We start from the raw sequence: 21,852 nt of genomic DNA, 5'->3' as shown, positions 1-21,852 counted from the left end.
TCTGAGCATTGCTTGACTACATTTACATTGCTTGGCTAAAAAAAAAAATTCTTCCTATTTTGGACTGTCCCGATGCTGTTGCCCTCTGATGCTGAAGCCATTTGTCCAATTAAATTAAGAGGACTATAACTATCCCTTATATAATATATATATATATATATATATATATATATATATATATATATATATATATATATATATATATATACTGTATGTATATTGAAGAGGGTTAGTGCCTTAGCCTGTCCTTGACTGAAGAATTGAGTTTGAATTCAGCCTTTGCCTCTGTGTCTCTCACACACACACACACACCCTTTATCTGTTCTTTGGTTTGTAATTGCAGCAGGAGACAGGATTAATGGCTGCTGTGTTTAGTGAAGTATTGATCCTGTTAGAAGCAGTTATTCTGTGTTAATAAGCAGACTGCAGTCAGAGGCTCCTCTCTTTATCTCTCCCCTGCCGCATTTCCTTCCTGTAATTTCTGTCCTACCTGTTTTGTCTCTGGTATCATCTTCCTCTTTTCTTCACTTTGTTCTGGCCTGTTGTTGTTTTCCAGCTTGTCTCACATTCCTCTCTCAGCATTGCTCTTTCTGTCTCTCTTTCTGGCCCCAAGACATCGTACCTCCAGCCAGTATAGACATATCCATAAAACATGAGTTAAAGTCCATAGGGGTTACGCTCCGTGGACAATGGATAGGTGTTGGGCTCTGTCCAAATGGCTGCATGCACCCTGCAGCTCGCTTATTTTGTTGCATTAATGCTGAATATGATTAGCTGTAACACAATAAGAACATGCAGGTACAGTGTTTACCTACACAAATGTTGAGACCTGGATGTGTCCTATGAATGTTTCTAGTCACTAAACAAATAAATAAATATTTGTTTTTATAGATATTATTTTATAAGAATAGATGTTGGACCAAACAAGATCATCTAATGTGAAAACCTTAAGACTTTTAAAACAAAAAATTCTTACTGACACTATATTTCTAACAGAAATATGGGATTTGTGCCTCTTATGCTCTATAGAAGGTAACCAAAGTAGAAACCAAAGTGTACAGTATTTGTAGAAAGCGCCTTATATGAACTAATTTGCAGTATTGTGGGACATTTTTTACACCCCCATATACTGTCTTTCCCACATGCATTTTTTCATATTTTTACACTGAATATAATTAGAGCTTCAGCAAGAACCTATGAAGCATAAGTGAACTAAAAACACAGAGATTTACATTAAATACATTTTTATATTTGCAAGTTGCATGTATCTATTAAAGGAAGCAATTAGGCGGCAATAATGGCAGCCAAATACTTACTGTGTAGTTATTTATGCATGTTTTCTCTTCTTTGCAGAACTGCTTCATATGTGACCTTTGTGGACTTTTAAGCATGCTAGCACATTTCAGGTTCCTCCATCAGCATTTTAGTCGAGTTTATATGAGGAATGTACAGTGCCATTTGAGAACTTTTACTTGTTTTTTTCAGCCGTTCTCTTACAGACTTGCCTGTATTTCACATCGTCTTTCATTGCCAAAAAAAAAACACTGGTAACAATATTAAATATGTGCAAACGCAGAAAATTCACAAGCTAAGACTTTTCACAACATTGGAATTTTAAGTGGTCTTTTTTCTGCCTCTGTGGAGGTCTACGCAACCCATGAATCTGACTCCATCTTTTATTTCCTGTCCTGTTTGCGAGTCAGCATGCTTTTTATGTCTTTTCCCTCTCTTTCTCTCTATGACTCTTTCTCCATCCCCTTCCCTCTCACACGTTACACCCTCACGTACAGCATCAGCAGACCTGCTGGATAAATGGACTTGGCAGTCATTGAAGGTTCACATGGTAATTTATTGATAACCCAACTCTATAAAACATTTCCATGCATCAGAATTGCTATGGGATATTCTGTGGTGCCATAAAGCTGTTTATCTTTACTGAAAAGCCATTCAATTAGAGCGAGGTGGAGGGCCAATCCACACGCCTGCTTATGAAGTCACCATGGAGATAAATTATGGAAATCAGAGCAGCGCTTACAAAAAAACGTCACCGATAGAATCCAAACCTGACATCGGATTTATGGTGGGTCAGTAAACCCTTGCCATAGGCTATAATTCACTGCTTGAAATTATCATTTTTTTGGTCCTGGAAGTGGTCGAACCATGGTGAATAAAGTTTCATGTACTTTAAGTAGTTTGACGAAGTTCTTTTAGATTAAACGAAATCAATTCTCTAGCACGAGTGGGCCGTCACAGCATATTAACAGCGACCTTAATGTACCTCATCTGGTTCGGGGGACAATTGGGGGGAAACTGCCTGCACATTGCCTTAATTGATTTTCTACAAGCAATTTGGAAAGGTTGAGTGATCACTGCTTCAACAGACCTTGGCTACGACTGCTCATTCTATCATTTCTCTCACCTTCCAGTCTTCCATTGCCATCCATCTCTTATTTCTGTCTTCCTTCAGGCTTTCCACCAAAGACATTGAGGACAGGACGGAGGCTCTGGGCCTGTTTGAGACTCTAAAGACTAACCCGGAGTCATTCTACACACACATGACTAAATATGTGTACCCTAGCATAGCCGGAACCGACCAGCTCCGACTCCTCTTCTACTTCACTCTTCTGGATAACTGCGGCTGCGCAAGCTTCTTCCCCCAATCTGCTATGAAGCCCGACACGCACCTCAAACTGCTAAAGAAGCTCAAAGCCGTCGCCATCGGTGAGTGACAGCAAGAGTCCAAACAAACACATCAGATTTCATCAGCTCCTGCTCGCAAGCATGTCAATCAACACCATAACCAGAAACTTCCCATGTAATGACACATCTCTCTCCAGCTGAGACAGCGGGAAATGGGTCACTGAGCTATGAGGGGGCCAGTGGAAATAAGAGGAATGTTAATTAGCCCGCATACAATAGTTTTGTTCTGTTCTGATAAGAAAGGAAAGATTATTGTGAAACAAATGAGACATGGAGTGAGGTTTGAATGAGTTCATTAGCTATGTACCTCTCTCTCTCTCTCTCTCTCTCTCTCTCTCTCTCTCTCCTGTGTTGAGGCACTACATGTGATAGTGGCAAACTTAACCAGGATCGCTCACTCATAACTGCAAGAGTGTTGTCTACTTAAATGAATTTGTTTGACTAGATATGAACTTTCTATTCAACAAATAATCCAGAAAAAGATGCATCACAGTTTCCACAAAAATATTAACCATCACAACCATTTTCGAGCATATCATAATGATTTCTAAAGGATCATGGGATACTGAATACTAGAATAATGGCTTTTAAAAGTGCAGCTTGCCATCACATAAACTAATTACATTTTAAAATCTATTATTAAATATAAAATATTGTAGTATTTCTTTACAGTAGTACTGTTTTACTGTATATTCAATCCAATAAATAATGCAGACATGGTGAGTGCAAGAGAGTTCTATTAAAACATTTTTTTTTTAAACGTACCAGTGTCAGACTTTTGAACCACATATGTATATAATCTGTAGTCTTATGATGAAATATTATGAGTTGCTTTGTGTCACTTCTTAAATATCATAAAAATACCTTACCTAAGACAGACTTGACTCACTGTAGTTCTGAAAAGAGCTAGAAGAACTAATGATCTCGTCTTGTTTAAACTTGATAATCTTGGAGAGAGTGTTTTGAGAGGTCAGGGGGGAGTTTGTCAGAGAGTTTTCACACCACAATCTCTCCTATCTCAACTGATACCTTCCCTTTTAAACACTTGCACTTAGTAGGCAGCGGAAACACACTCTGATGCATGCATGCTTCCAGACACAGATACTGTTCATACAGTAGCATCTGCCACAACCCCAGGGAGAGAGAGAGCACATTTTTCTCCACAGCTCTGTCTGTTAGAGTGTATGTATGTGGTGAATGCCCTTCTGAGGCCTTGTGTGTCAGTGTAATGTTGTCTGTCAGACTTGATATTTCCTGGAGGCATGCCAAGTCTTCACCTATTCACATAGATTGACACAAATAGAAACCTCATGAAAGCTGGAAACTGCATTAAATGTCCCATTTTTTGGATTCGTAGAGATGAAGAGAGTATTCTCAAACTGCACAAAATATATTCCAGTGTGACAACTTGCCCAATAGAGTGACAACATGGTCATCCAAAAAGTTAAAAAAATTAAGTGCACTAGTGAATAATGTGCAAGAATAGCTTTTTGTAGAGTTTAAGGTTTGTATTTATAAAGAAATTTACTTGATGAAAAAAATCCTGATAAATATTCACTGTATTGTGACAACTAGCTTCAGTCTGTGTTCTATATGATGCTGAAATCATGTCTTATTGCTTAGGTCTGGACTATAAGAAGTTGACAGATGAGGATTCCGATCCTTTGAAAGCTCTGGAGCCGGTACTGACCAGCCAGAACGTCCTGTCAATCTCCAAACTGGCCCCTCGAATCCCCCAGAAGGGAGGCGAAGCGCTTACCTCTAGCGCTGTACATGCCACCTGGCTCCATAAACTGTTCTGGGAAGGGGATCAGCATGTGCTGAAAAAAGCCCCCCAGAGTGATCCCGACTTCCTGCATGCCTATGACACCTGTGCCAAATACTTTGACCGACTTCTGCCTGTAGATTCTGTTAACTTCTTGGATGCCATTACCTTTTCCCCTGAAGCCGCCAGTAAGGTGAGTCTAATGCAGAAAATGAGTGGTTTTTTTGGGGTTCTGCGAAGTTCTACTTACAAAATCCTTTCAAACTAGAAAAAATAAAAAATATTTGACAGAAATTACAGTGAGTACAAGATTATAAATGTATCTTTATAAGCAAACAGCTGTGTTATTTCAAATACTGTCAGTCAAATGCATGATCATTTAAATTATTTGAGAGCTTAGTGGAGGACTGGGAGGGCCACTTAAAACAAAAAAATCTAAAATGATTATCAGTGTATTACAAAAAAAGAAAAGAAATCCACAAATAAATCACTTTTTAAATTGGCAAATAGAAAATTTATTTAAAACGACAAAGAAGATTTTTTCTTAATTTGCAGTTTTAAAGGTGCAAATGAATTATTTATTAATGTACTATTCATATATATATTTTTTAAATGGACAATTTATATATATATATATATATATATTGTCCATTTAAAAAATATATTTATTGGTTTACTGATACATTTACCTTTTACTTATGCATTTAGTCCATCTGAAATGTTATTAAATTGAAAAATTTTAATGCCTCACTTTTTAAAATCGACAAATCATTAACTGTATTTGAAACTATAACAAAGCTATTGGCCACTGCCGTTTCCATTTAAAAATGCACTTTTAAAGTGATTATTAATGTATTTTCCACATTGTATCCACTTTGCGGCATCAAGTCAGACGCTTTGTCCAATGCGATTGCTCTCATAGACTCTAAGTGAAGCACGGTGCCCAGATTGACATGTTTAAAGTCGGTTGTCCAATAACATGAATTATTAAAATCAACACATGCACATGTACAGTATATGCCATAACTTATGCATATGGTGTGTTCATTGACTTCTCTGGACATGTTCATGTCTACTAAGTGCTGTTTGATGTTTTAGCACCTCTCATCTCTTCCTGTCTCTCACAGATGGCTTCATATTCTATTTATTCTGCTTGCAAGTCAAACCTCCACGTGCATACAGAAAAAGACACATACACACGGCACTGTGGCAAACATCCTAAATGAGCCTGTAATCAAAAGGCTAATTGCTAATGCTCGGTGGCCCCTGGAGTGTTCAGATGATGTTATTGTAATGATTGTTATGTTGATATAATGTTATAATGATTAGATTTTGCAGAAAGCAAGTTACAAACACTCATTGCCATAAACACACACCCACTTCCCACCATTGATTCGCTGCTCAAGAATACCACAGGGAAAAACAACCAATGACATCTGCCATGCTCCTGCTGTAGACTGTGTGTGAACCCGTGAGTAAATACAGTTAACGTCCGTGTGCGTGTGCGTGTGCGTAAAGGACAGCAGGAGAGCGTAGGAGGGGAGTGTCGGAGGTAAACCGTATTAAGATGAATCCAGGCATGTGAACCGTTCTCACCGAGATGAACCTGGATGAGAAATGAGATGAGACCGAATTCTGCAACATCATTAGTGTTGTGGATTATAATTCTACCATTAAAATCCCCAACACTAATGATGTTGCAGAAATCGATATGCAGCAGAATAACGGCCCATTGCTGACTGAATATTTTTATAAGCAGGAAAGCATCAGCACATTTCTTCATTTCTGGTTTTGGGCCTATTCTGGGTAGCTTCTGCTATACGGGGTCACTTGTGGGGTGACTATTAAAAGCCATTTATTTACTATTATTATGCGGATTATTTATTGTGATGATGGAAATCTGCTGTTATTTTGAACTTTGAGGTAGCACAGCTGTTTTCAATATTGATAACATCAAGAAACATTTCTTAAGAACTAATTCAGCAGATTAGAATCATTTCTAAATAGTTATTTTACATTTAATAATATTTAACAGTATCACTGTTTCGGCTATCTTTGATCAAATAAATGCAGCCTTAGTGAGCATAAGAGACTTCTTTCAAAAACATTATAAAAATCGGAAAGACCACAAACTTTGTAATGATGTATATTAATATTATAGTCGTTTATCTTAATGTATATGAAAATAAATAGCTGTCTTTATAGCAAGGGATTTCATCCTATTTTTTAAAAGTTGGTATAAAAAAAAATATTGAACATTAAAAAAAAAAAAAAAAAAAACTCTTTCATTGACATGTTTTTCTCTTTGCTTTTGTGTGTTTAGCTCTCAGTAGAGTCCCGGCTGGAGATCACTAAGCGGGCACAGAAGGCTCTAAAAGGAATTAGCGAAAAGAGTAAGAAAAAGGGTAATGATGACAGAAGTGAAAACTCCGCCTCCAGCTTTGACTCCGCCCTCACTCACATACAGCAGTCTCTTACCCATCTAGAGACTCTGAGCCACTCCTTCCCTCTGTCACTCAAGACAAGCCAAGAGGTAATTGGTCAACACACACACACACTCTCGTGATTTGATCATCTGAGACCTATGCTAACAGTAAGCAAGGCCTTAAATATTATGTATGTCCCCATCTTACTTGCCCCTTTTTTTCTCTCTTACTTTCTCCTATACAATTTCTCCCTTTCCTGTCCTGTGTGACAGTGGCTGTGATTGATTGGCAGGTTTGTAGCTGGTGTGCTGTCTGCAGGATAGTAGCAGGCAGTCCATGTCAGCCTGTGGTTGCTTAAATTCACACATTGAGCCATTTGTATATGGAAATATATGGATTCATTTTTACACTGCACACTTATCGAGCAGATACTGCCGGATCTTATTACAGACACACCTTCACCATGTCACACAACATGCTCCCATAGGAATGTGCACGATCGTGGAAACTGCAGTGTACTGTAAATCTCTGTTCCAGTTGCCTTGCTACCTGCAACATGCCAGTGTAGGAGAGTCCCTGAATTAAAGTAGCACTGCTATTTACAGAAAAGTAGGAAAAGAATGATCATTATGGAGCTCACCAGGTTTTGGGATTCTGTATGTGTGTGTGAGACGAGCTTGTGCCTCTTGATTCTCAGCACCCAAACAAAATGTTTTGTTCTTTGTCTTCAGGTGTACTGCTACTGTATGTCTTTAAAGATACTTAAGGCTTTGTTTTAGTCTCCGCACATATTACTCATTGATTACCGCCAGAGGATGGGAAGCATAAAGAGTTTTCTGAGCATGATTTGGTGTTAATTACTTTGCATTCTTGTCTTTTTTAGGAGCTTCTGCAGAAGTACTGTCACATTTATGACCTGTCCAGATCCGAGCAATCTAAAGTGCGCCATCTGGCCATCACAATGGTCATGGACGGACAGCCCCTTGAACGGATCGAGCAGCTTCTCGCAGTCAGCGTGGGAACGAGCGACCTGTCGGTGGAGAGCATAGTCCAGGACGCAGTGGAGCGAATCATAACTGCTCTCAGGTACGATGAGCTGCAGTTCACCGATTTCTGTTTGCCAGCGTAGTTTTCTTAATATAACCCTCATTTTCTCTCTGTCTGTTTTATACATCGCTGGTAATGCTTTCTCTGTCTCTTTATTCCACTCTCAGTCTCTGTCTTTATGGCCTGTACCTCTATTAACCTGTGTCTGGCTGGATGTGTTTTTGCTTGATTGAGTTAAACACAGCTTTGGCCTCTGCCCTGGCCTCTCATCTCTCTCCTTTACAGCTCACTTCCTCTCTTTTTCTTACCTTTCATCTCCTGCTTTTAGGAGGTGGGCACCTTCCCTGCTGGCTGGTTCTTAATAACAGCGTGTCCTTAGTAATACTAGCAATTCAGAGAGCAGGTAATGCTAGCTTAGATTTTTAGAACCCATCTCTGATTTTCCACCACAACTTGTGAAGCCCTTCAAGGCAGTTATTTTGAACCTATTCTTTAAGGTTTCAGACCAAGCTACCAACATTTAAAGAGCCCAGTGGTCTGGACAGATCATTTTTTGGGGATTAATCATTCGACTTGGTGGAACTGCTCTCATTCAGCAAGTTTCAAGTATTGAATCTTGCAGCAATGCAGACAAATGTTTCTCAGAGGATTTCCATTTAGATCTTCTTGTGAGGGGGAAAAAAAACTTTCATTAGTCAGTATGTTACATAATACAGACTAAATATGAATGTGTGTGTTAATATAACCAGTCAGCCAGTATTGCGTGTTTTTTGTGCATTCTTATTTTCAACATTTTTACATGAACTACATTACTTTTGCTTCATCCGTTAATCACTTTACGTTCATCTTTAAAAACAAACAATTCATTTCAAAATTTCGTTTTTACATTTTTTTAATTTTATTTTGATGTCTTTTACAGTATAGTAGGGAATCTTTATATTATTTTTAATTAGTATTGACATGTGAAAATAGTAAATTAGACTAAGCACAATTAAATTAATGTACATATGTTGTCTTTTTATTGTTGCTTTGAACAAGGCTCATCCAGTCAGATTTTTACAGCCAATTTTTAGAATTTTAAACAAAACAAAGTTGTTGTGAATAGGCCTTTTCAAACCAAATACTTTTTTTTTTTTTTTTTTTTTTTTTTTTACTCCAAGATCATTCTGCACCTCTTGATTAGTCATCCTGCTTCGTGAGTCTGTGATCAGACGTTTCAGCTCCGTCTGTAATCAAGCGGGATTAGTAAAGTTCTCCTGAATCAGAGAAAACCATGGTCAGAAAAATTAAGATTGATCACAGTTTGCTTTTATTCAGACACAGTCTCCCCCTTTTTTTCTGCTGATGATTCATATTCTAGGTAATTGCTTATAACTAAAGCATGTTCCTTTCTTCTGCTGCTAATTGCTGGTTTGCAGAGGTGGGCATATGAATAATTAACAATGAAATGATTTGGGCACATGAAATTGTCAAAACTATTTAAGTTGATTTCATCAAATTGTATCCTCAGATTTACCTAGATTTCTTGCATCCTTTGAGTCAGACATCTTTTTTAAAAGGAAGTGGAATCTGTGGTCTACAACCTGCTCATGATTGATGTTTATATCTGGGGAGTAAAAGAAACACTGTGTTCCTCCAAGTGTGTGTGGTTGCGATTAGTGAATTTTAAAGCAAGGTTAAAGTTTTTTCAGTCTGTATCATAATATTGAAGATGCTAAAAAATCATTGCATACTGAAGGGATGCATAAAAAATTCTTACTGACTGCAAACTTTTGAATGGTATTTTAGTTTTGTATGTGGAATATTTTAAGTATTAGTATCATAGAAAAGTCATTGACATCTTTGTAATCTTTGTATGATTATTATAAAAGTATTACAATCAGAATGTAATATTTTAGAAGATTGAAAAAGAATTTATCCATGTTGGAATCAAAAACAAACTTCCTAAATGTATTATAGCTGGAGTACCAGAGCAATGTCAGAGCAATTATTTGAATTTAACACTATATTAACATTTTAATGATGCTGTAGTAATAAAATGGGCTGCTGTTCAGATTACAACTAGGACAAAGTGGAAAGATGCATCCCGACTAGCGCTCTGCTAATGAAAGTCTGGTGAAAAAATAAATCACTTATTGTTTTAAACAGCACATCCACTGACTGTGATTTGATACAGTTGTGAGAATCCAGCTAAAGTAAATATTATTATAAATTATACAAAAGATGTTGAAAAATTGATGGTTTGGAAGCAACAATGACAGACGATTTTCCCATCGAAGCATCGCTTATGTTACATTGACCTAACCAAAAAGAGAAAGTGAAGTCTAACATACAGCAACAGCACTGAATGAAACTGCAAAATAGAGCTTTTGTTTACATCACGGAGAAGATGCTTCTGAAGAAAGGCCAGATTATTTAACACCAGGCTAAGTGTTTACTGCAGCAGTAGTAATGAAACGTTGGAGTAAAAATACAAAGCTATTATTGATAGAAAAATAATAAGGCAGTGCAGCCTCATGCAGAAAAGCATAACACAAACACCTTTAATGTAGGGAGACAGATGAGGCCAGAAGAGAAAAGAGGAGCCCTGCAGCTAGAACCATCAGCAGATGAGCATTAAGATTGCTCAGAATGAAAATCCCTTCCCTCGGTTTCTCGCACACACATGCAAAGTTTGCAGCCATCAAGCCACTTTAAAGCCTCGAGACATTGAATCAAAACTCAAGCTGCGAATGTGTGTTGTTTGTTTTCAGCGGTGACAAGGACACGTTGAAAGATTATGCAGACCCCTTGAAGGTGCTGGAAGGAATTGTTGCAGCAGTGCACACTAATGTACAGAACGGGTAGGTATATCCTTTGTTGCAATGTTCCCTTTTACTATTATTTAAACATATATATTTTAGATATTTCTGCAATTCAATAGGATTTTTTTTAGATAACATAAGCAGTAATAGCATGATTAAAAGAAACCTGTGTTAATAGTATTATAATAATTGTCTAAAGTAAGCAATTGTTTTGACGTGAAAGTAGTTTGTTAGCCAAACTAACAATAGATTTTGAAATTGATGTACGATCGCATTTCCTTATATCGCCTTTTTATTGTTGCTTCAAACAAGGCTTATATAATTACATTTTTAGATCCATTTGAGCATTTGAAACAATGGGAATCAAAGTGACATTATGAAATGAAAATAAAGACGATAAATTTAAGATCTAAATATTTAAGATTGAATATTTAAACACTATTTCTGAGTCAATAATGAAATGAATGCCCATTTTGACAATTATTATTACTATTTTGTAAACGACCAATCTACTTAATTTGTAATGACTTTTGTTACTTGCTTGTAAAAACACTTAATGTAATTGTATTTAATTCAACGCTATCTCACGACCAATTCGTACGTATTTTACGAGGTGGCTTATTCGTACGAATTTGTACGACCTCACTCGTACGATTTTATACGACCCCAGTGACGGATAGGTTTAGGGGCGGGGTTAAGTGTAGGTTATTCGTACAAATTCATACGAATTGTGCAAATCGTAAAATACGTACGATTTGGCAACAATCGTATGAATTTGTACGAGTGTGGTTGTACGAATTCGTACGAATAAGCCACCTTGTGAAAAATTTACGAATTGCCGTGGGTTCGGGTTGAATTAATTATATTGATGTTGAACTACATTGACATTTTAATGTACAACATCAATTAAAAGTAGATTTTTTTTTACTTTTTTAAATAAGTGTCTTAAGCTAAACAAGGCTGCATTTATTTAATACAGTGATAAGTATAAAAGTATTATAATTATATAATAAATATTTAAAATGATTACAATTTACTATAACCGTATTAATATATTTTATTATTATTATTATTATTATTTGTATTATTATATTTTTATTTAATCATGTAATAACACTGTTGAATTTTCAGTAGCCCTTGCTCCAATCTTCAGTGTCGCATGATCCTTCAGAAATTATTTTTTATATGCTTATTTGGTGCTCAAGAAACATTTCTTATTATCATCAGTAATGTGCCGCTTAATATTTTTTTTTTTATAATTGTGATACATTGTGTGTGTGTGTGTGTGTCTGTATTCTAGTTTTATTTAATTTTAATATTAATTTATTTCAGTGGGAATATGGTAACATCTGAGGACATGCTGGCATGGTTACGACCTTTCTGTGGGGACGATTCTAAACCTGTACGACCCCGACTTGAGGTCCTGCAGATCCTAGAACATTCATTCAGCCTCAGCGATCAAGACATCCACCTACTGGTGTTCTTCAGGAGCCAAGCAGTTCTGAAAGCCTGCTGGCCAAATAGAAAGGTGAAAAATATGCATATACCCACACTGGCACAAAACACGATTTACACTTCACACATAAATATTATTACATTCCCACATCTCTGACTCAGTATTAGCTTATTTCCTCCGTGAGGCACTGTGAATGTAATCTCATTATACAGCGCAGCCCTTTGCAAGTTAGCACGTGCTTATAGGAATTGCTTCACTATTCTTGCACATGAAGTGGTGTGTGTGTGTGTGTATGTGTGTGTGTGTGTGAAGGACTGAGATGTATTTGGTACAGGGATTACCAGTTGCCTACTTAGCCATGCTCTTTGGCCTCACCTCATGTTGCTTTGGGGATGTGAACATGTCATTCTGCCGTTTTATGTGGTGTTCTCTGTCTGTATGTACCAGTGAAGCTGGAGTTGAATATATGGAAGAACTAAGAAGCAATTCCGTCTAAATCTGTCAGTGTTCTTCTAAGGCGAATGACCTTCTGATTTTCCTTGCTAAACTTTTGGTTTACAAAAGTCGAAGAGATCAGATAAATATACTAGCAGAACATAATTGAACTATAATCTTTATTTGTATTTAGATCTGCCTACGGTAGAGGGACCTTGTTTATTTATATATTTTTTTTAAGTGAAATTAATAAAACATATTTTCCTTTAGAAGAAGAAATGAGGCTTTATGAAACAAGGAAACAAGGATGGACGAAAGAATAGATGGATGGATAAATAGATGAATGGATGGATAATTGAACAGGTGCTTGGATGAATAGACAAACTTTGACATAATCAAAGACTTCTTTCATTAATATACCTCCATAATATTTCTCATCTCACTCAACACACATTACAAAATGACATGCTGTTAATCCATTTTCAACCAAATCACATAATCCATTCTTTCACCAAACTTTAATCATGCAAATTTATATTTATATTTGCAGACGCTATCAGATGTTTGGTTTCACTTTAAGATGATTACTCCGCCAATTGTTTTTAATAGAATAATTAAATGCAACTTTCAATCTTCAGGGGTTAACCCTCTGAAGTCAATTAACGCGTATACGCATTATGAGGCATTTTCTCCTGATAACCCAGAAAAGAATTTAAATTACACTTTCAGTTTTGATCGTACAGATAAGCAATACATCAATCGGATCTGTAAAGGGTCTTCTTTTTTTTTTTGTATACAGACATAATAACAAAACTTTGTGCATTTATAAAATAAAGATAACAAACAAGGTTTGCTGTCTGCAGCCTTTGTCTGCGCTGATCTTCATTTAGACATGCGTTGTTAAAACTAACTGTAACTCTGTGAATACTCAATGAAGAGACATGAGCAAGTTATCTATAGAAAGCCTAACATATGTACTTTTAAACTAAATGAAATGTAATCCATATGAAAACAACGCAATGTCCATTTTTCACATGTCCCTTCAGTATCTTCTAATGCGACCACGCCCCCGCGCTGAACGCTCTATTCAGATTCGAATGTTTCATTGAAGCGTGTGGCTTGAATACACCCACACAACAGAAGACAATGCAGAGAGACTGTTCAAGTTTTTTTATTTTACTGTTTGCTTTGCGATGAGAGGAATAAGACATTTTTCAACCCCGAAAAGATGTGATGTGGTTGAGGATTGGAGATTTGGATTTCCTCAAAAAAAAAGGATGAAGTGCTTTATTCAGCAGCGATCATAAACATGAGTAAGTCTCTTTTTATTTATATACTTGTACTAGTTTTCACATAATGTCTTAACATTTTACTAGTTATACTTTTTCCAAACTATAATTCCTGACTAAATGTATAATCAAATCAAACATTATGAAGTTTCAATAACAATCTACAATACTGTAACATTTAAAAGCTTGATGTAAATAATATAAATGTAACAAATAAATGTAGGCTAATTGTAACAAATGTAACAAACAATGCTGTTCTTTCAATTTATCTCCCCAAAAAAACCTGAAAAAAATATTCTCAGCTCTTTTCAACATTATTATTATTAATAATAATAATAATAATAATAATAATAATAATGATGATTATAACAATCAGTTTTATTATTAGAAAGTCAGCTTTGATTGTTCCTGATAAACTGTTTAACTGCAGTCCCAAGTGGATATTAAATTATGTTGTGGGTTAATTAAATATATTCTAAATAAACTACAAACATAAAATTATATAGATTTAATTTGTCCTCACATTCTTTCTTGTAACTCCTCCCACTCAGTGACACAGCTGACCGAAAGGCTCATTATGCAGCTCATTATGCAGGCCTTTGTCTTCTCAGGTGTAAATCACCTACTCCTATATGACTTTTACCAACAAAAAGTGTCTTAGAAAATTGTAATCAATATATTGTTTTCTGTGAGAGAGTAAGCAAGATGATTTTCAAGTAATCTAGAAAGAAAAATTCTCGGCTACAAGCTCCAGTTTTCAAAAGTCCCGGTAACCAATGTTCTGAATGTTTTTTCTTTTTTTCCTTATTCAAGTGATTTAACATTTTTAGTTTTTCACTAACCACGCATAACATTTTTTTTCTCAAAAACACAATCATGTACATACATGCTGCTCGCATATTATTATAGCCCAGTATGTGCTGATTACAGTGAGATTAGACTTAGATATTTATAAGAAACTGAAAAAAGCCAAATTTGTCAGAGCATGACAAACCTCTCCAGGCCCCAAGAATACCCTTAGACTCCATAGGGTTAAAACAGAACCCCTCGAGATTACTGCAAGTGGTTCCAGTTTCCCATCGGTCTTTGATTAGCGTTATTTAGTGACACACAACAGAATATCAAGCTTATGGTTGGAAAGTGCCATTTTTGGCATGTCATGGATTTTGGATGTGACTAGTTTACAGCATGTTGAACATTTAAGAATGAAGTCTAACCTTTAATTCCACAGATTATCACTTCACTTCTCTTTAAAAAAAAAAAAAGTCTCAGTTGTGGCTTTCTTTCCTATTGCTTGGCTGTGTTTCTACACTGGGTCTCCAATGTTGGCAATAGCTTTGTTTTCCTCAATGAAATGAATTCATTGTGTCTTTATTGTTCATTAATTTGAAAAAGGAAGGGAAGTGAGGGGAGTTGTAATGAGAAGGCACCCCCTGAAGGAGGAGGAGTATTTAAAAAGAACAGATTGGGGAAAGAGAAAGCGGATTGGCTCTGTTTCACTGAGGCGTGGAGTCCTCTAATGGAGGCCACAATCTCAGATGGCTAAATCCTGATTGGGATTGCTGAGCCGGGCCTGTGCACCCTGAGTGATGGGCTTCAGGCCACAGATCGCTGTCGTTGCATGTCTGTCTGCTGAGAAGCAGACACTGTTTACATCACAAGCCACAGATTCTGGCTATCAACTGATAGCCCCAGGTGTATGTGTGTCTTTATTTATGTCTATATCAGGGTATTTTTGCTTTTTTCTGTTTTTGTAGGGTTCTGATTCAGACCCACAGGATTGTGTATGTCTGTGTCTGTTAATATAGCACTTATACCACCGATATCCCAAACTAATCATCTCCTAACTTGCACACCAGCCCATTCTGCCCAGCACCATAGCAACTGCGACTTTACTACTGCCAAGCAGGAGCTGCTTTTCAGGTCTCGCATCAGTTTGTTCTGTCGCATGTTTTGCTGAGCTGTATATTCTCTGTTGTTGTTTACTTCTGCTGCGTTGCAGTGCTGTTTATCGCCCTGATGTATGAGGTAACATTCTTGAACTTTATCAAAGCGGTATGGGGGCCGTCCTTTGAAAATCAACAAGAGGAAAAGTAAAAGCTCATAGACAGAGGAAGATGCAGCGCGTGTGAGCAGTGGAAAGTTCTGGGATGGTTATTGCAGGGTTGTGTGATTGAGGAAACGACTTTGATCGCAGACAGAGTGAGAGTGGTAGGATTTTATTGTCTCATTTACTAACTGTCAGTGGAATGTGATTACTCTCTCAATTACATTCATCAGGTTTAAAATGACACATACATACCCTCAGCAGAAATCATTGTAGCTGTAGAGAAATTCTATAGAAATTCTATATTTTCACAAATTGCCTTGACAATCAACTGCTTGCTCCCCCTTTACACTCAAAACAGGTAACTCCTATAAATAGGATCTTTGAGTTCATTCTAGTGAACTGCTAGATCAACCCTAAAAATTGGGGTCCCAGATATGCAGTATGGATTTTCTATATTTATAAGTTTTTCCCTAAGCAGTTTTTGTTTTGTAGCTGTAGGTCTATATATTTATTGTATATATATCAAAATAAATGTAAGTAATGTTATAGAGATGCAAATGTGAACTTGTTGCACTTAAAACTGCTGCTAAATAAAACAATATTGAGAATGATGAATATTGTACTAATTAATGAGTGTAGAATTTTAAGTAAATAGTAAGTTATTTACAGTATTTATTGTTTAACTTTATTATTTAACTTATTTTAAATTAATTTCAGTTTCTACATATACCAACACATTTTGGCATTTCAAGTCTTATAATTGAATATTAGTTTATTTATTTCAAATGTGCATGAATTAAACATATGGACAATATTATATCTATAAATTAACAAAAGGTTGAATCATATAACAAAATTTTTTGTTTATTGTTAAATTATATCTACAGTGATACATAAACTCATTGAAACACAACATTGTAAAAGTGTTGCCACATTTATTATGTGATACTGTATGTGATTGCAGAGAGATTGATTGTTGCATTTGTCTGTTGCTTTTTCTGTCATTGATTGTCCTGTTATTAATTTCCCTTTAATGAAGTGGCACCCAATCTGTGGTCAATCAGATTTTATAGATGCTGTCAAGCAGTCAAGGCCTCTCGTGGCTTATGTTCTCATTCTGTGTAAATTACGATAGTAATTGGTGTTGTCTAATAAGCTGCCATGGAATGTTTTGTTTGACAAATCATGAACTCCAGAACAGCTTCTTAATATTGTAAATTCTCTCATAAATGTGTTTGACCTCACCCAGATGTTTCTAAAAGAAATTTAATTGAAGTGACCTGCATTATCTGCATTTCCCTGGCAATTTCTGCATGCATTATGTAAACGATATCTACCCCTTTGGCAGCGCAGTGACTTGTGTTCAGATCCTCATCCCGGTGGCGCAGGGCGGTGGATTTTTGTCTCTTAATTTTAGCCATCCGTCTTAGCCTAACGGCAACAAAATGTCACAATCCCTGTGAGTGCTTACTGTTCGCTTGGCAGAGAACAGCAGCTTTGTCAGTCTGAATTGAGAATCTTTATTTGGCAGCTGTCTGTGTCCCAGACTCCCTTGTTTACTTGTATTCTGAAGTAGTTATTGATGTAATGCATGCAAATGAATCTGAGGACACTGGCATGTGTGTTTGGGATCAGACATGGGGTGTTATCATTACCATTGTCCCTTAACATGAAAATCTGGACTCATTTGTCATGTTAAGAAGCCATCAGTGCTCAGGTTAAATGGGGAGGGTGTGTGTGTGTGTTTGTGTGTGTTTAACCGTAGACAATAATGACTGGGGTTAATGTGGTCATTAAAACAAGGTCTTTGTTTCCCCCCGGAGTGCATGCTTTAATATGCCCATGTTTAGCAGTGCTGTTTGAATGTCTTTATCCAGCTGTGTGTGTGTGTGTGTATTTGGCTGTTTGTTGATTACAGAGAAAGAGCTACTTGCACTTCGAATTATTTATTCATGTAAGTGTGCTTGTATTCTGTGTTATTTTGGTGTGCTGAGACTCCTAAAAAATATCACACGTGCACACATATTTGTGTGTCTTCAAAATGTCAGAGTAATGTGACATCAGACCCACTGTCAGTGTGTCAGCTCCGGTCTGTCACGAGCGCTCATGTATTTCACCGTGTCACTCTCCTCTGTCATTAGCCCCGCCTCCTTGGCACAGCCCAGGGCCCCGCTTACATCCTCTCCCCCTTCACAGGCTTCAGGTGTCAGTTAAGTTTCACTTGCTGTACTCTCTTGCATTAACTTTCCAAGGTCTTAGTGAGACTTCGTCTGCTTCTTATTCCTTGAAATTCCTCTAGTTTCTAGCATTCTATTTTTGTTGACTTTGTCAAAGTCCCTTTCAAGAAAAGTAAATTCACTCAGCGGCCATATTTGCAATGACTGGGAAGCTATTTTGGCCATGCACAACCTAATCATATCTACCTGAATTGGGAAATACTAAAATCTCAAAGCTTGCTTGCCAAATTTGCATTTAAATGACTTATCTTCTCATCTTCACATATCATTGAAAAATATATTTGAGGTTCGTCGAGCCAATGCACATGTGGAGTCCCAAGCATTTCTCAGGACACTAACTGTTTCTATGGGAACCAGATATTCTAATGACATCTGTAGTGACTCAATGAGTTTACCGTTTTGCGATTGGCTGTTTTATTTAGAAGGTGGGACTTACTATGCGCCATAGTTTCTCCTATTGATAGTAATACAAACCATCTTGCTATATGATTGTATAAGTGTCTATGAGGGTCCTTACCTTAGTCCTAAAATCATAGAGCACTGGTTGGTTGTTGTTCCAGGTACAACAAAGGCTTTTGATCCAGGAGCATGTCCTACTTGTTAATGGTATTAAACAGGTCTGAGTTCAGGTTTCCAGAGTTTGATTTCAGGTATTCAGTGTCTTAAAGGTGACTCAGCTTTGACGTAATGTTCTCAGGAATCAAGAGCAAACTGAACCTGGGCTATATTTGGAAACCGTTTTACATGTTACAGATTTATGGCAGCGCTGAGAAGATACAGTGGGTTTTCTGTGCACCTCATCACACACAGACAGCCGTGATCCATCAACGACCTCTGTCCTTGGCCTGGAGCTCCATTAGCATTTGCTCAAACTGTATGTGGATGCAAGGGTGCCCAGAGTCATAAATGCTAAGTGGGGGGGAAGTCACGGAAAGTACATTCAGCATGCTATGACATACTCTTAGTTCTAAGAGTTCAGTATTCCCCTAGTTGATCTCAACTATTGAGAAATTTCAGCAAAATCTTGAGTACAAAAATGGTCCCTTGTCAGGGGTTTATCAGTGAAAAACAGTTAGTCAGTGTGGAAAATTTCCATGATGAACTTGAACCCATTGTGAAATCTGCATGGGGAAATCGATTGCACATTGAAAAAAAAACCTGGTTTATGTCCCTGATGAACTGCTCTAATTGTAAGAATTTCTCATCTTCTTGCCTGAAATATTAATCTATGAAAAAGCAAAGCAAAAGTACTAGTTTTTATGATCAGTCCTATCTAAGCTTTTACAACTTCATTTACAGATTCTGGACAGGCTTAGACAGCTCATTTGGTTTTCTACATTCTTTGATCAAGGTAGATCTCCATTTTCCCCTCTATTCTGTAAGTGTGAGTTCTTGTCCCTCTCTGTAGAGACCTTCATCTGAATGTCTGTCCTTTTAAGACAGGATCAGAATATCAAACTCCAGTCCCCCAGCACTGGGATTTGGATCAGCTGTACATTGAAAGCACAGGGTAATCTCTGGCTTCTGGCTCTGCATAAATCAAAGAGCTGACTTAATATTTAATTATGCTCCAGGTACTTCTCTCTGTGTTTTCCATCTCGCTCGCTCTCTTTTCCTCTGAAGCTAAGAGGAACAGATTCTGCCTTTGTAAGGGTCTGCCTGAACAGCTAATCACATACAATCATGCTAACAGTGAGGTCTCACAGCTTAACGGATTCAAGTGGTGTTTCATCAAACGTAAATAGAAATGAACAAAATTCAATATCACTGGATATGAACAGGTGTGGAGTCTCGTTGGAGCTGTGGTGATGCAGGTTCAAATTTGTCCATTGACTTCATACATTGTGTTCTGAACTAGTCACATGACTAGTAGTGGATTGGAATGCATTGCTGCGGGTGAGGTAAAACTGGGCATTTTCTTTTAATTTGGCTCTCTTCTTTTTTCTAGCATTGACTTTGAGATTTAACATTTTAAAGCTTTTATGCTGCTATAGAAACATAGTTGGCAGTTTCGAGCATTAATCTGTCTAGGCCATTGGGAAATTATAAGTGTGTGTGAGTGCATTTGTACGTGTGTTTGTTAATTTCAAAACACTTCAGTGACTGTACATTGAGTTTATTGTTTTTGGTGTGTGATCAAGGAACCTTTCACCTCTTAACACACTGCCACAGTCTCAATGACCTTTGCTGCCTTGAGGGTGAATACAGTTTCCCGTCAATATGTTCCAGCAGTGCGTGAATGACTGTTTGACTGCTCTTAATAACATTTGAGGCTGGTTTTTAACAACATTGCAGAGTGGTTTCTCCCTCCACTGAGCTGTACCCTGCATTAGTCCTATAATCGACATAAGCTCAAACCTACAGAAATTGAAGAGAGGACTCTGACACAAGTTAGACAGCTGATTTGGTTTTCTACGTTCTTTGATCAAGGTAGATCTCCATTTTCCCCTCTATGCTGTAAGTGTGAGTTCTTGTCCGTCTCTGAAGAGACCTTCACCTGAATGTCTGTCCTTTTAAGACAGGATCAGAATATCAAACTCCAGTGCAGTCATTTACTGATTTCATTTCCGCCTCTGGTGTGTATTTTTCCCTGGACTGGTTTGAGTGTCTCAGAACCTGCTAATCTCTGGGGACTTTCATGCACAGCAGTCTCTAGAGCTTACAGACAATGGTGTGAAAAACAAACATTGGCAGCTTTGCAGTAACTGGAAAACAACCACCCGTTAAGACAGTGTCATCATTAAAAGTGTCTCTGAACGCACAGCAACAGCAGCAGTAGACCACACCAGGTTCGGCTTCTTTAAAATGCAGCACTGGGCAGAGGCAGGGATTGCAAAAAATGCTCCTGTTCTGACAAATCTGTTTCTGCTGTGACATACAGTACAGATGGTGCAGTCAGAATTTTGCATTTGCGACATGAATTCATGGATTCATTCCGTCTTGTTTCAGTGTTTGTTTTTTTTTTTTTTGCTGGTGTTGATGGTGTAAATGGAAATATGTAATTATTGTTGCCCACCTCATGCACTTCATAGTCAGTCTACTCATCTTCTAATGTCTGCTTTCATCAGCAAGATGACGACACATTTTCTGGAATAGCAAGAATTTTTAGAAATGCGCTGACTTCATGTCAGCATGATTCACAATCTGTTACACTGTCCTAATCAGGCAAGTTTCCATGTGGCACAATCAAAACTAGGCATGCACCGATATATTAGCCAATAATGATGATCAGGACTGATTATATCCTGTCAATCAAAAGTGTCATCCAAAATGCGCCAGACTGCAACTGACATGTGTAGAAAATTCCTTTTATATAGAATTCAGGGGTGTCGAACAAAATCACATGAGCTTAGGTATCACAGGTCCGGTATGACCCTATGAATCCCTTGTAGTTCAAGCCAGGGTTGCCAGGTCCACTGTTTTTTCCTTTATCTAACATTTTTAGTGCACATCCTATCCATATTATTATTATTATCATCATAGGTGTGGTGACTTTGCCCCTGCTGTGTTAGTTGGTGATGTAATGACTTCTGGTTCGCTGAAAAACAAATAGTTTTTCCACAGAAACACTGAACCTTGTAGTGCACTCAAGTGTACCTCCTTAACACCTCTCTTAATATTCACGAACCCCTCCTGTGCGCAT

The 21,852-nt window shown here is 37.3% G+C and overlaps 1 protein-coding gene across 2 annotated transcripts in view; it reads left to right on the top strand.

The window, feature by feature from the left end:
• The window catches only part of LOC127938747 (NBAS subunit of NRZ tethering complex), a 122,252-nt gene that overhangs the window by 78,336 nt on the left and 22,064 nt on the right, over positions 1–21,852 (top strand). For both annotated transcript variants that reach the window (XM_052535579.1, XM_052535580.1), the window contains exons 43-48: positions 2,468–2,721; positions 4,324–4,658; positions 6,789–6,998; positions 7,775–7,977; positions 10,692–10,781; positions 12,075–12,270. In XM_052535579.1, coding sequence (XP_052391539.1) covers positions 2,468–2,721; positions 4,324–4,658; positions 6,789–6,998; positions 7,775–7,977; positions 10,692–10,781; positions 12,075–12,270 — 1,288 coding nt within the window. The remainder of the gene's footprint in view (positions 1–2,467; positions 2,722–4,323; positions 4,659–6,788; positions 6,999–7,774; positions 7,978–10,691; positions 10,782–12,074; positions 12,271–21,852) is intronic.

This window comes from Carassius gibelio, chromosome A20 (genome assembly GCF_023724105.1).
Source record: "Carassius gibelio isolate Cgi1373 ecotype wild population from Czech Republic chromosome A20, carGib1.2-hapl.c, whole genome shotgun sequence".
Lineage (NCBI taxonomy): Eukaryota > Metazoa > Chordata > Actinopteri > Cypriniformes > Cyprinidae > Carassius > Carassius gibelio.
Note: the sequence above shows the minus strand (reverse complement) of the source record. Positions and strands in the feature narration are given on the sequence as shown.